The sequence below is a fragment of the Centrocercus urophasianus genome, unplaced genomic scaffold, assembly GCF_019232065.1.
Source record: "Centrocercus urophasianus isolate 14NV4802_14NV808 unplaced genomic scaffold, USGS_Curo_1.0 seq_50, whole genome shotgun sequence".
Taxonomy (NCBI): domain Eukaryota; kingdom Metazoa; phylum Chordata; class Aves; order Galliformes; family Phasianidae; genus Centrocercus; species Centrocercus urophasianus.
The window spans coordinates 1,146,999-1,162,383 of record NW_024885089.1 but is presented as its reverse complement, the minus strand read 5'-3'; the positions used below and the strand labels follow the sequence as shown (position 1 = coordinate 1,162,383).

The following is a 15,385-nucleotide window of genomic DNA, read 5'->3' as shown; positions in this document are numbered from 1 at the left end:
AAGGCTTCTCGCTTCCCTCCCACAGCACAGGGGAATGTAAGGCAGAGTGTCGTGAGCTGTTTAGCATTCGAAATACTTGGAATAGTCAAACTCACAGCTTTTATGTCTGTGTGTTAGGACAGAGCAACATTTTTAACGTCTTGGGAGTGTTTATTATTAATGTTCGTGTTGCAGCTCGGGGAATGGTGATGTTTCCTGTTCAGTTCTTGTTACGTACCAGAGATCAGAATGATAAATCCACTTTTGTGGGAAGTCAGCTTTCATCTGTTTGTTTGCAAGAGGATTTGGAACATGCAGGGTGTTTCTGTTGGCTGTCAGGACGGGTTCAGCACGCCTTAGGGGCTGTAAACTGGCCTTGAGGAGATGCTTTGTGCTGTGGGAGCTGAGAGGAGACCCCAGGCACCGGGTGGGTGTGGGGCGGGGGGCTGCAGGTGGGGGCACTGCTCAGCCCTGCAGCAGAGATGCTGCTTTCGGGTCTCCTTAAGGAGCAGGAGATGTAACTCCTGCAGACACCACCAGTTCTGCAGAGTTAAGCCACCGTGGTTCCCCTCTGGCAGCAGCTAACATACAAACAGGGAGAAAGCTGAGCAGAGGATCCATCAGATTTAACTTTAGGGCCCGGGGCTGGAAGCAGCACTGAAAGCAAATTGCTCTGAGGCTGCACTTTGAGGTGCTCCAAAGGCAGCGATGGAGCATGGAAATCTCTCCTGGTGCAGTGCAGAGTTACATGGAGGCCACGTGATGGGAATCCTTTTGGAGGGGGTGAAATAAATCCAAAGGCAGTGAGCGGGCTGTTGGCTGGATGGTCAAACGAAGAGAACAAACATCACCAGCGGGAGTTAATGACTGCAGTCATCTTATTAACAAACACCCCAAAGAGTTCATTTTGCCAGCGCTGGGTGCGTCGCAGGGCGCGATGGCTGAGGTGAGAAAATTCTCCTCCAAAGCAGAGCACCAGCAGCACTGTGGGCAGTGAGCATCCGACACCCCAGCAGCTGTCATCAGGACAATGGGAGCTCATAAAGCCCTGGAAATAGATAAGGTTGTTGAGTAACACGAGATGGAAGATACGATTTCTTTCAGGAAAGTTAATAGATGCTCATTCTGGGTAGGTCAGCTGAAGATTTGCAGCAATGTGAACTCTCTGGAACCACGCAGGCACTGAATGCTGTGCTCACAGCCTTCAAGTTGCCCCTTCTCAGCACGGAGTGACCGTGGTGTATTGTGTGGATATCGGGCATCTCATCTGGAACAAACTTGGGAGCAAAAAGAAGGCATTTTTGAATGAGGTGTGATAATTAATGACCAGCTGTGCATTTTTGCATCCCGGTGTTATCTGCATTGTATTGTCCTGCTTTTCCAAGGCTTTGTAATTTATGTTGTACATAGGAGGAAACCAATGGCAGGCAAGGCCATTGGAAACCAATGGCTTCACAGAGTGAGGACCCCTCACCCTTCTTTCTCTTGCATTTATTTAGGTCACGTTTGTGACCCCAGACGGCCTTGTATGAATCTGAAGGGAAATGGGACCAAATTAAGGTCGTGGCTGCTGCACTTGTCAACCCATAGTGCAACATTTGAGTGAGCAGAATGACTACTGAGCAGTTTTTTCACCTGTGACACTAAAAATTGTGACAGCTTTCCCTATTCTTTCCGAGACCAAACACATTGAAAAGTAATAACCCTGAGATGGTTATAAACCTGTCCCTCTATCCCGAGCAGCTGATGGTGTTGCTGTTTTTCCAAGCCAAGCCATTCTATGAAATAACTGCTGCTTATTGTGCCCAACACAGCTCTGCTTTGGGCTCTGGCAGCCTGGTGCAGCACAGCACTGATGCCTGCTTTTTTCCTCCTGCAGAGACCTTGGGCTCACTGAAGCAGCCCCGCGTGGATCGGCCTCCAGCAGCATCCCCACCTCAGCCACGCAGGGATTCGGATCGCTACTGCCAGCTGTGTGCTGCGTGGTTCAACAACCCCGTGATGGCCCAGCAGCATTATGATGGCAAGAAGCACAAGAAGAACGCGGCCAGGGCTGAGCTGCTGGAACAGCTGGGGAAGACGCTGGACCTGGGCGAGCTGCGAGGTGAGAGCGTGGGGCTGCAGGGGGCTGCATGGGGCTGCATGGGGCTGCACGAGGCTCATGAGGCACCATGGGTGCAACCCGGATGGGATGTGCTGCTTTTGATGAGGATGTGGCCTCATCCCCAAAGCTGCTTTTTGTTACAGAGATGTAATTACGGGAGGAGAGGGAAGGGCCTCCTGCAAAAGCGTTCTCTGCGGTCTCCAATTACAGTCCTGCATGCATGCCGTGTATTTGACTGCAGTGGGCTTGAGCACAAAGTGCAGGTTTGATTTTCAGCACACCGCATGGGAGAAGCCTGGCTTGCCCACCTTGGGTTAATGTTTTAAGAAAGCTTTCTTTTTTTTTCTTTCCTTGTGAAAATGAAATAGTTTTCCTTGAGTGCCGATGGCCGCGCAATGCGCTGTGCGTTGCTCTGTTACCCCGACCCTCCGGTGCTGCCCGGGGTGATTCAAACATCCTAAATGATTCATTGGGCTGAGTCACCGTGTGGAAATACGCAGGGATGTGGAATTGCCAAGGTTGGGAGTGGTGGGGGATGTCATTATCTGTAAACAAACCCGCGGTGACGCAAACAGAGGTTGGGCTCCTGCTTAGTCCTCCCTCAATCAGAGGACAGTGCTCTGCCCAGGACAGGATCTGTGCTTCCAAGCAGGCTGCTCTGTATGGCAGATGGGGCTGTGGGCTGCTCCCAGAGCAGCGTTCAGGGATGCTCCATGGCAGCCGGGCTGTGCTGGAGGTTTGAGGCACTGCTGCAGGTGTCCTGCAATGCAGGGTCGGGTCATGGCCGTGTTCTGTCTGCTCCCACTGCTCGTTTTGCAGCCTCAGTGTTGGCTGGAATGCAAACTCATTTCCTCTCCATGTATCCCCAGCTTTCCCATCACAACTGAAATATTAATTCTGTTTTGTCTGCTGTGGGAGATGAACATTTGATGCGTTATGTAAGCCTGGGATGAGCAGTGTCAGTCAAAGCACAACATTTCAGCAGCCTTTGATGTTTTGATAACGGCTGTAATGAAATATTTATTGATAAATACGAATGCGTATTCGAGAAATAAGAATAGAGATATATTTTTGGACAGCTGATATTTATAGGAAACAAAAGCATTGGTTCTTCTTGCTGAGTGCTCATCCTGCAGTTTTGAAGTCTTGTTTTGAAGTGGCAAAGGGGAGGGGAGAAAGGAGCCTCAGTGGCAGCACCATTTCTCCCATCTGTATGAGGTTTAGCTGTCCACGAATGCTCCGTCCCAGGGCTCTGGGTGTTTGCCTGGGGGCTGCTTGGGGTGAGCAGCAGAGGTGACAGCGTGGGGTTGGGATGCAACTCAGCAGTGGGGCAGAATCAGTGGCTGCACGGGATGCCATCACCCACAGCCTTTGCATTCTCTGTGCACGGATGAATTGCCATAGGTGTGGATGCTACCTTGCAAAGGAGTTGAATTTTCCTTCCTGGCTCATAATTTCCTCATATGCTTTATAAATACTTTTCATTCTGTGCTGTCAATTTTGGTTGGTGAAATGTGATTGAACAAGTGCTCTCCTGGAATGTGTTCTAATGCATTTCATGCAGAATGACATTAATGACTCCATTCTTTAATATTTTATCAAATGGATATGAGTGCATTCAATTTTACATGAACGCGTGTCATGATTCAAGGGAGGGAATGCTGATGTGTCACAAGGACACCAAAGTAAATATGCAGATGGACAGGACAGAATTTCCTAACAGCTTTCTCTGGTTGGGATCAGTGCAGGAATAACTGCACTGGTGTGGGAAACCAACAGGATGGCTGCAGGGTGCATTAGAATTGTTCTTACAGAGAACTGCAGCCTGCGGTAGGAATCCCACACCTCTGTGTTTCCACGTTGAAATGCTCTGTTCAGATCTTCATGGAAGTGAATCAGTGCAAAGCAGAAACCTGACACTGGAATTTAAAATCCCCCCCCTCCTTTTTTTTTTTTTTTCTTAAGAGAACAAGGCAGAATTATTTGAGCATCAATGGTTTGCTGTAATGCCGATGTGTGTTTAATGCAGCAATGCTAATACTGCCAATGATGCCCGGGGAATTCTTGGGATGTTAAATACAAAAGAGAGGAGGAGAGCAGAAATGGGTCTCTTACATGCAGGCTATTAAGGGAGACAACAGAATCGGGGATTGGGAACATTTAGGTCTGCATTTATGTGCTTAATTTATGTGAAGCCTCGGCAGCATAGCAGCAGTCAGAAGCTCTGATTGCCATCTCTCTGTTTCAAGGATGTCCAGGAGGGAAACGGGTGTTTAATGCACATTCAGCCACGGCTGCCTTTGCTGTGCAAACATGTTAGGTGAGGCACAGGAGTGCCTGTTTCTGTCATTCCTCTTTGCAACCGCTGTATTCTTTTCCCAAGGTGAAAGAACGACGAAGTTAACTGGTGTGCTCTGCAGAAGAGGAGAGCCTCATCCTTTCCCACGAGTTGTACCGACCCTCTGTGCCTTGTTGCCAAGTTTGCTCCGTTTATAGAAACCAGCAATTGCTTTTGTTCTGCCCTTCTTTCTGGCACGGCACGTAGGGCTGCATGCAGAGCTGCTCCATTCCCTGCCGTGGAGGGGACCTCAGCTGAACGGATGGGTTGATCCTCTTGGGAAAAAAGCTCCCAAGTGGTTGCAGCCTCTGAATGTGGTGAGGAACGGCCCCGATCCGTGCAGCAGAAAGCAGGGGAATAGCTGGGGCCTCAGTGCTCATTATTCTGAGCACAATGATGCTCTGTGAGAGCCATGGGACGGCTGAGGGGACCACAGTGTCCCTGGGCAGCTGCCTCTGAGCCCTGCGTGGTTCTGTGCCTTTCCAAATATTCTTTTTGGCTTCAGCAGTGCTTGGATACCCTGGACTGGAAAAGTACATAGAGAGGTTACTGTAAGGAGAAAAGTCTATAAAGCTGGGAGATCTGAGTGCTTTCTGATTAATTAGAAGCTTGTGAGGGGCAAATGGTATGCTTTCCTTTCTCTGGTTCTGCAGCTGTTGGCACCCTCTGTCTGCTGCATTGACTCTGAGCAGTGTGTGGCGCAGGCAGAGGCCGTTTCCTACAGCACAGAGATGCTTTTTCTCCGTGCACAGCCCTCAGCCTGCACCAACAAGGCTCAGCAGGTACACAGCTAACAAACCTGGCTTCTCTTTGCAGGCCTGAAGCGCAGCTACACGTGCAACATCTGCAACGTCACACTGAACTCCATAGAGCAGTACCACGCGCACCTGAAGGGCTCCAAGCATCAGACCAAGTGGGTACCACCGTGTTCCGGGGGTCCTCTGCCCATCTGTGCCTGCTGGGGTGATGAGGCACAGAATCACAGAACTCCCAGGGTTGGAAGGGACCTCAAGGATCATAAATTTCCAACCCCCTGCCACACGCAGGGCCACCAACCTTCACATTTAATACCAGCCCAGGCTGCCCAGGGCCCCATCCAACCTGGCCTCCAACACCTCCAGAGATGGACAGGGCATCACAGCCTCTCTGGGCAGCTGTTCCAGCACCTCACTGCTCTCTCTGACTATAGGAAGCAATGCTTTGTGCTTCTTGCTGAGGGCTGATGATGCTCTGTGTGTGTGTTGGGGTGCTGTGGGTACCTGTGGTCACATTGTGCTGGGAGCACCTTTGGTGTGCTGAGCCCCAGCGGAGGCACTGGGGATAGGATCAGGTGTTTCCAATTGAAAATGTGCTGTGATTTACAGCAAATGTCCTGCCCAAGTTCGTGAGTTTAGGAGGGAATCTGCTCTGTCAATTAGTGCAAATTATTAAAATGAAGTGGTAAAGAGACACGGTAAAGGGGAGTAGATTAATGAACTAATCTCTCTTAATACACTTACATGTGAGCTTTGGGAACTGTTTCAGGCTGGAGGACCAAGGGCTGCCCAGATTAGAGGAAGGACATAAAGATGTCATTTGTTACTGAAGTACCTGAAGCAGCTTTAAGGGTGGCTTTTGGTGTCTTAAGCATGTCTTTTGGTGGCTTAAGCAAAAAGAGACAAGTGCAGCCCTCCCCTCGCTGATCTTAGACCTTCCAGTATTCTCTTTGCTATTTACTTTAGCTCTGTCCTGTTTAATACAAATATTACCCTTCCTGGATTTATATCTTCATTAGTGGGAGGAAGTGGTGATGAACCTCCTGCTCCGTGCCATTGGGGGGTGGGATGTGGGAGGCAGCTATGGGATGCCCGGGGTGGCTGTGCAGGGAATGGGGAGCCCCAGGCAGCCCCCACCCCATCTCCCTGCTCCTTGGTGTGTGCAATGCAGCTCTGGGCTACACACGGGGACAGTGCTGATGGATCAGTGTCAGTGCCATTGCTGGAGAGCAGAGCTGACAGCTCGTCCTGGTGGAAACACGAGGTGGGAGCAGCTGCAATGTGCTGCTGAGGCGTGGAGCTGTAATTTATCCTTCCCCTGCCAGGCTTTCAGTGTTTGTGTTATTATCACTGTCATTGCTGCTGTTGTTATTGCAAAGGAAAAAGGAGTTTGTTTCAAATCAAAGCAGCCTCATGGACGGGAAATAGGGATGTGCAGAAAAGATGCACTCCTTTTATTCAGCATGGAGTGAGTGAGTGCCTGGCGTTCCCTATTTAGTGCCCACACCTCCTGCTTTGTTGCCCAATGTCCTGCAGTTAGCAGAGTCCCATCTCCAGCCCTTACACCATTCCTGCAGAAAGAGGATTCCTTTCTCATCTGTTGCTTTTCCAAAAGCTTCTTTCCAACTGACAGAAACTTCAAAGGTACTTTGCTTCATCCTTTTCCCTTGGCTGAATTTGGAGCCTTATGGAGTGTGTTTGCAGCAGAGCACTGGGTTGTTGTCTTTGGCTGGAAGCAAAAGTTGGGGCAGGAGGAGCACAGGAGTAGCTGCAAGGCTGCAGGGCTTCCACTGTTCTTCCAAGGACCTCCTCCTTTTACAAATTAATATTCTTATCTGTCATTCCAAATTTAGTTGCTTATCACTCGTTGCTAATGATTTAAATCTCGTCCCCAGAGATTTTCGTGGGCACTCAGGACAAAGAAAAACAAAGCGATGGATTTGTAAGGAAGCGTGGTACAAATGTAATAACAGAATGCCAATGAGAGACATTTGTCTGTCCCATTTCTATGGGAAATTGCTCTGATTATTCCCTTTCCTCTGTCCATTGTTCATTCTTACACAATCATCTTTCAGCCTCAGGATCCGAGCACTGCACAACTGTAGGGAAGTGCAGAAGAAGGGGAGACAATGGCTCGGCAGCTTGGGTTCGTGCAAAACAAAAGCTCTTCCCACCCTGTAATTAATGCATAACCACATTTTGCTCTCTTTGTTTAAAGGCATTTCTGTAGCTTCGTTGTCCTCTATGTGGGCACAGGGAAGCAAGGTGCTGTGAGTGCTGGGGGCCCTTGCCCTCAATGCCTGGCCCAGCATTTTGCCCACTGGTTTGTGCCATTCTCATTACTGTGGGTTAGCATCAAGGCTGTCCTCTTCCTCATAACCCACACTGAAGCTAACGCATTGCAGTTGCCAAGGCAACAAAACATTTTATGTAGCTTGTCATACTTAATATCGTAAAAAAAGGAGTTGTAAAGGAAGAGGTTTAGCTTGGGACAGGCAGAATGGTGATTGCAGGCTGGAAGCTGGGAGCACCCATAATGTACCAGGGAGATGAGTTCTCTGAAAAGCTGCTTTGGCAGAGAGGAATGTTTATGAGGGCTGAGATGAGGAGCAGATACTGATTATAGCTCCAGAGCTCTTCAGAGGGCACCGTGCATCCAGGCCATTGCTGGAGCTGCTTTAAATAACCCAGCACACAGCAGCTTTCAGGTGATGCTCTGTGGGATGTGGGGCTCAGCCCTTCCTGTGCATCTCCATGCAGTGCTGGAGGAAAAGTAGCTGGAAATGCCTCTGCTGATGCTGTGGTGTTGAATAAAAACATAGGAGGAGGCAGCTGGTGTTGAACTTGTCTTTATCCCTCTGCTCAGTGAATTTACAGAGCAAGGTAACGAGTATTCGTTTCCACTTCTTCTGCAGGATGCAGATGCTTTAAGTTTTGAAAATGAAGCAAAAAGGCATCTTTTAAAAATACCTCTGACCAAAGTGAGGGATCTGCCTCTCCAGCCAGGTGGAGAACGTTTCTTTCAAGCTCCCCATTCTGCCAACATCACAGAATCATCACAGAATCATCTGCCCTGCGCTGCTGGGAGCTGCAGTCCGCTGGGTGCTGCCATGCTTGGGCATGCTGCGCAGGCACTGCAGCTGGACTCTGGAACATCTGCAGCAGGGAGGAGCTCCAAACCTTTAATTAGGGATTTATGAACTGTGCAGTGGTGATTGAGTCATTGTTTGACTTACTTTCCAGAAATAGATGTGGGGTTTTTTTTGGCTTTTTTTGTAATCTGCCCTTCTCCCTTCCTCCTTTCCCCAAACCCAGCGATGCTCAGCTCAGCTGGCCGCAGCCAGCACTCTGTTTCTATGGGGATTGGTGGCAGCCGAAAGATGGGGTTGTGAGGAGCTGCAGAACAAGGTCGTGTCACATCCAAAACGTTGGGGGAAAACCATGTGCTGGCTTGGAATGGGCCGAAAGCAACAAAATTCTTCATTCTCTGTGGTTTGATGTAAACTGTTCCCTCCCAGCCCTTCCTGCAAAGCCTAAAAGATAGATGGGCAGCTCAGGAGCAATGACTGCAGGCTTCGTGCCACCGAAGGCTCCTTTCCATTTTTTTGATCCTGATTCAGAGCACAGATGTCTAATTGGAATGGGGCATTTATTAACATAAGCTGCTTGGCCGTTCAGCCATTGCAGCTAATCAAAATATTGTAAATATCGTGCCTGGACAAATGTCACTCTTCACCAGATTGCATTCCCGTATCTTTTTCAGTCTATTTCAGAAAGCATAAACAAATATTTGCTGCCTGTTGTGGCTGATGGCAACTTTTATTGGCAGCAGAAACATTTTCTGTGTGTTTTCTGTGATGTATGGTGGCCACTGCCTAAAATATAAAGAAGCCTTTGGAGTGATAATAACTCCAGAAGATGAACAGTTCTAAAAGGTAGATGGAACTGAAAGGCATTCTAATTTGTCATTATTTCAGTGGTTCCAGAGATCAGCTGAATAATTACACTGCCTATGAAGAGCAGCAAGTAATACTTTCTCTCATTACAGGATTAAATTGTCTCTCCCTTCCCTTTAAAGTAAGGGGAAATAAAGGTATCTCTGATATCTGCTGTTTTGATCATAATTTGAAAGCCATAGACTTGGTTTTGTGGTGCCGGGTGTGCAGATTAATTATTTTAATGCCAAGCATAAACAGCTGATTTCTGATCTATCAGTCTGATATCAACCAACGAGGAGCCCCTCATTGGCCAAAGCTGTTTCCTGGTGGCTTTGCAGGTGGTGCTGATCTCATCCATTTAAACTGAGGATCCAAGCAAAGCATCCTTTTCCCTTTCACAAAACCCATCTCTATGCTTAAAGTTTCCTATATATACATATATATATATTTTTTTTTTCTTACAAACCAAACCATTCTCATTGCTCCCGTTCAAAACTCAGCCAAGGGAAACCCAGCAGGGCCCTGCATCCGAACCAGGAATGCCAGGGCTGAATGTGACCCTGCTCCATTTCTGTGTTGCAGCCTGAAGAATCAGTAGCAGTGCATGGGATTGGAGCAAGGAAAAGCACTGAGGCCTCACCTGCAGGGAGGAAGGCTGCTATCCTGGACACTGACCCCACGCAGTGGATGACTGACACGTAATTAACCCTCGCTTTGGACAGATACACGGATCTTATTGTTATTATTATTATTATTATCAATTTTTTTTTTTTTTAATTTTGTGGTGAGTTAAAAAATATTTCAATGGATTTTTTTTTTACCCTTTCAAGATAATATTTATTCAGCACAGAGTTTAGAGAATGATAACTATCCTGTAAATACGACGCTTACTCATCACTCATCGCCACAGACAGAAGAAAGGAACTATTTTACTTTTTTCATATTTATTCTTAGATTTCTTCCGAGAGTATAAAAATATTCTATTGCATTAATCCACGGTCGTGATGTAATCAGCCTCCAACCAGAAATAAACACGCTTCCTTCACCTTCTCCAGCATGGTTTTGTGCCGACACCTTGACCTCCAAAAGTGAACCGCAGGGATTGAATAACGGATGAATGTTTTTCCTTTCCTCTTCGTCTTCAGAGAAACAAACGGTTCACTGGGAGGAGAAAGCTGAAGTGAAAGCGTAGGATCCTTTCCCTGCCCTTAGGACTGCTGCTGGGTGGATGGGAGCTGTCTGCTCTGCTGGCTTTGGATGCACAGCGATGCTCAACACCCCTCGTTCTGCAGCAGGGCGGTGGGTGCCAGGCAGGGAGGCTGCCGTGGAGGCTGCTTGCAGGACATGGATGCAGGAGCCCTGTGGGGACATTTCCCAGTGCCAGCTGCTCCAGAAAACCTCCTGGACCTGTCAGAGGGGCTGCACAGCCAAGGCCCCATGGTGGGGAGTGGGACCTTGCTAACGGGGAGGAAAAAGCCACAAAGGATTGGAAAGAAAACAGTGCAACGGCCTCGGATGTCCAGGAGGAGTGCTGTGCGGATCCCAGCTGGGTCCTCATCTGCAGCTCATCTGTGAGGCGTGAACTCCTCACCCGTGTTGGGGTGAGCTGAGATGTGAGTACCTACCCACTGGAAATGAGGGGGTTTGCAATGGTGTTAGGCTCTCTGCTGCAGTCAGCAGAGAGGGAGCAGATTTCTTGCCTAGCCTGCTGCAACGCGGAGAACTGAGATAACCAAGATCAAATTTGCAAGTATGTCCTACAAGCAATGCAGAGCAACCCTTGCTGTGCCCCGTGCTCTACCAGCTCCTTTAGTGCACTTTGCATGCAGCGAACCTGCCTTGAGAATGTTGGTAGAGATTAAGCACCACCTCTTCCAGAGCAATCTGGTTGGTTTGTATATCTGTAGTAGCACAATCCTTCTGAGACTGCCCATTTCCCTGCTTCTGCATCTCCGAAATAACAGGCTCTGACATTTCCTCTTTGAGCACGCTCAACCAGAGGCTGCCTGCTGTCTTTGGAAGAGAATGGTGATGCCTACAGCTCCATCAGTTCATTTACCAGAAATGCAGCATCTCAAAGTGAGCCGGTGCCCTTCTCTGCTTGTTGGCTCTGCGTTGGGAAACTGAGTTTCACCCACAGGTTTGTGAATTCTCTGCCTGGTGAACAAACTGAACAAACAGGTCAATCTGCATCCTCCACCCGCTTCTGTGCACACTGATAAATCAAAGCAGAGGAAGGACGTGCTGCTCTGCATTTCGGTGTTGAGCAGAGCTGTCTTTCAGATGAGGGGCAGTTGGGCACATCACCTGGAAAGCTGCAGCTGTGGTGCAAATGTCATTTGATGTGTTCATAGCATCACTGCTGTCACTGTATGTCTGCCGTGTGGTTGCTGGTAAGTCAGCGAGCTCGGTAGCAGAGGATGCTGTGGGCAGTGCCTGCTTGTGGAGGAACAGCAAACAGTGTCACTGCTGCTGACAGTTCTGCTCTTTGTGCCTCTCCCACTCCGGGATGTTTGCTGCAGGGCTGTGCTGCTGCACCCGATGGGCACTGCAAAGCTGCTCAGCTCTCCTCCCTTCTGGCAGTGCTGTGCCACCGGTTTTAATTACTATCTCACCTGGGACTCTGAAATCCCTCACTACCTCGCTTACCTGTTTGATGAAAACAAACCCTCTTTTGTTGGTGAAAATGATTATGTTACCTTGAGAAAGCAATTAAAAGCCCGAGCTCCCCAGATGTGTTTCTAAAGGACTGTTTGCAAATCTTTGGGAGAGAAGAGAAATAATTCTCCTAAATCAGGAGGCTGATCAATAACACACGTTGCTCTGCAGAAGGCTGTGTTTATTTTGCCTGCCAGCAATGAAACTCAATAGACCCCCACCAGTTGAAGAAGAAGAAATGAGACCTCTGTGGTTTTGCATTGTGGGTTTCCTGTGTCTGTGTTTTTGGTTTTGCTCGTTTGTTTTTGTCATATGAAATCTATTGGTAGATAATGGGCAATGATCAGCACTTTATTTTCATTTGGCATTTAATCAAAGGGACAGGCTACATCTGTACAATAGCTGGGCTAATTGCTCAACCAAACAGGGCAAACCATTGTTCATCCTCGCTGCTGATGGAATAAATATGAATATGGTCGTGTTTGATCATGGAGATTGCAAAGAAAATGGGGCAAAGAGCCCAATCCTCAGGTAAGGGGGCACAGAAGCAAAATTCAGATGGTGGAGGAAAATGACTGCATTGCTGAGGAGGACAGGAGTGCAGCCTTACAGCGTGACCTTTGGTGCTGTCACCTCTTCCCTGACTGCTGCTGTACTTCTGCCTTCAGCTGTGCAGAGGGAAAGGTTGGATGTGCTGCAGCATGGAATTGTTTACTCTCTGGGGTCAGTAGAAGTGCTAAAGAAGCTCTACATGATTAATTTGTGCTCTTGCATCAATGCCTTTCATGTGTGCAGGAGAATGGGCTGTTTGCAGATGAATAAGCGTCTCCTTGGGTTCCATAGCTATGGGGCTCTTTCATTTATCGTGGTCTGGGTGATAATGTAAGGCAGTGTTTCTGAAAAAGCAAACTGCCTCTTGACAGGGGGAACGTGGTACAGGAATACAGCACACCGTGCAGGCAGGTGGGGAATTCTCTGAGCTCCTTCCCCCCCAGACTCCCACAGCCCTCCTCCTCCTTCCACTCTGTGCTCAGGGTGCTGCAGAGGTGATGCTGCCAAGAGAAAGGAGAAGTTCCTAACGTGTGTGCTCAGTAATCACAATGAACTAATGGCAGCAAATTAATCACAGCACAAACATCATTTCTTTTCCTGGGCAGGTGTGCAGACAGCTGTGCTCCTGCTGCAGTGTGCTGGGCTGAGAAGCCAGGATGGCCCTCCCTAGATGTGTTGCCTGCCTGCATGGCTGCAGGCTTTGGTCCCTAAATCCTTCTAATCTCTTCCTTTTCTGAAGTTCACTAGGCCTTCAAAGCAAGACATAAAAAGACAAATCTCCTGGTGGGAAGTCAGCAATCCCTGCAGAACTGCCTCCAGACCACGCACTTTGCTCTGATGTTGAGATGGGTACAGCATCCCAAGCTTAAAGGCTGTGCAGTTACATCTGGGACCTTTGGCAATGGAAGCAGTGAAACCCTTGCATCCCTCAAGGTTAGTTTAAATTGAGGGGTGAGGACTTTTGCCTATAATTTCTTCGTCAAAGCTACGCAGGCTGCATTTTTTGTGCAGCACAGCCGAACATTACAGGGGGTGATTTTGCTCCGCTCGAACGTTTTTGCAGCTCAAAATTCCACGTCAAAGTGTCAGGAAAGGTAATAACCATCAGTCTGGCTGCATCACACACACACACATTCCTGCAGAGCAGTGTTAACAGAGCGCTGCTGGTGGCTGGAGGTGTGATTCTAACACCAGAGCTGCGATCCTGTAGATGTGTTCTGCTCAAGTTCTGTAGCACACCCCAATACCGTTCCTCAGGCTGTGATGTGAAGCTGTCCAGTGATGTCTCAGAGGGCCACAGGCTGCCTTCCTGTGCTGTTCTATGCTCAGACACATGACAGCACAAATAATGCATGTTTTCTTAACTGGCTTCCCGTGTTAAGGCAATAAAGCTCTATGGCAACAGTCTGTACAGTGACTCTGCCCTAAGGCACACCGCTTGGTAGGAAGAAATTAATCATGGGAGAAGAATGCTCCCTGTGTGTAAACTGTTAAGTTCCTCTTGCATCAGCCTCATTAGCAAGCCCAGACCTTTAGATCCATTTTCCACTCTCTTTGAGTTCTATGAGTGAAATCCCTCCTCCAGGCTGTGCCAGGTGCTCACCGTGGTTCTCTGAGTCCTTCTGAGCTCCTGGTCCTCTCCCATCTTGAGAGCAGTTTGGAATCTCTGTGTTTGCTGCAGTGAGAGGCACAGAGAACCCAATTTGGTTGTTAAATATTTGTGACCTAAAGAAAGAAAAAGCAAACATCCCAATGCGTTCCCCACTTACGTTACTGCACCGAAGACTTCAGGAGACCTTTTTTAGTCTATTTCCAGTGTCAGAATGGGGATGATGGAGGTATTCCTGCTGTCCCAGCAATGTTTCTCTTTGCCACGTGCTCTTCCAAGCTGCAGGGCTCTCCAGACAGAGCCACGTCCTGCACATCAGAGGGCTCCATTTGCAGGTCCTTGCCTGCAGGTGTTGCTGTGCTGATGCTAACAGCTCCTTGACCATCAGTTGAGGTTTGCCATCCCAGGGCTGGCAAGTTTAAGCAGCAGCCCCTCTGTGGTCTGCTGCTCACTAATCGAGCCTCGTGGTGTTCCTCTCACATCTCTGACACCAGCCTTTGTCTAATATGTTTTTAATCAGTGTGTGCGTTTCAATTTGCATATTAATAGCAAGGAGATGTTATTGTACAGTGCTGTTAATGAGGCGGCTGTCATGCTCAGCCTTCAAGCTGAGCAGAGAAAGAAACCATGTCTATTGTACAAGAGGTGCAATTGCTATACCATTCTCTATTTATCCCTGCCTTTCGTTTTCCTTAATATCCTCAGAGGACTGTGTTCTTTTTTCTGCTTTTTTTTTTTTTCCCCCTGTGAACAAGCATGATTTAAAAGGATTTTTGGCTGTTGTGACAGCTCCAAGCCAGCCTAAATATCACATTTCTACTACTGGACATTTTTGACTTGCAAAGGGGCAAAAGCTTGATTTCTTTCTGCTTTCCCTATCCCCTTCCTCATCTCCTCCCCTGCTGTGTCAGACAGTGCTGACATTGCCAGGGCTCTGGAGTTTTGGGAGGTGAGTTTCTGCATCTTGGTTTTGCTCTTCGCCTTCCTTCCCACTTGGCTCAGCAGGAAAATGGCCCGAGGGCAAAAAGCCAAGAGTTAAAAGAGAGAAATTCGAAAGAGAAATGAAGGAAACTGGAAGCAGAAGAAGAAAAAAATCCAGAGGAAAAAGTGCATCCCCAGCAGCCTGAGCCTTCTAATTGCCGTTGGAGCTCCCTGGCAGGTGGAGGAAAAGCAAATGTTTTGGGCCAGCATGGGCTGGGTGCCGAGGAGCTTGCTGTGTGCTGCTGGGACTGAGCAGCAGCGTTCAGCCCGGCCCGCTTTTAGCATCACTTCATTTCCAACATGCTCTCCTAATCCGGGATCAAAGCACGCAGTCAGCAAAAGGCATTTTGGAAGGAGAACAGAGCTCTGTTTTCCATCCGTCCCCCTTTGCCAACAAAGCTGTTCTTGCTGAGGAGCTCCCAGCACGGGGTGTGGGATCCCACCGGCTTCTGGGAGCTGATCTCTGCCCTC

The 15,385-nt window shown here is 48.5% G+C and overlaps 1 protein-coding gene across 1 annotated transcript in view; it reads left to right on the top strand.

Annotated features, from left to right (window-relative positions):
* The window catches only part of ZMAT4 (zinc finger matrin-type 4), a 35,501-nt gene extending 25,162 nt beyond the window's left edge, over nt 1-10,339 (top strand). Inside the window, exons 5-7 of the mRNA XM_042835237.1 lie at nt 1,859-2,083; nt 5,238-5,334; nt 9,697-10,339. Coding sequence (XP_042691171.1) covers nt 1,859-2,083; nt 5,238-5,334; nt 9,697-9,712 — 338 coding nt within the window. The 3' untranslated portion in view covers nt 9,713-10,339. The remainder of the gene's footprint in view (nt 1-1,858; nt 2,084-5,237; nt 5,335-9,696) is intronic.
* The last annotated feature ends 5,046 nt before the right edge of the window (nt 10,340-15,385 follow it).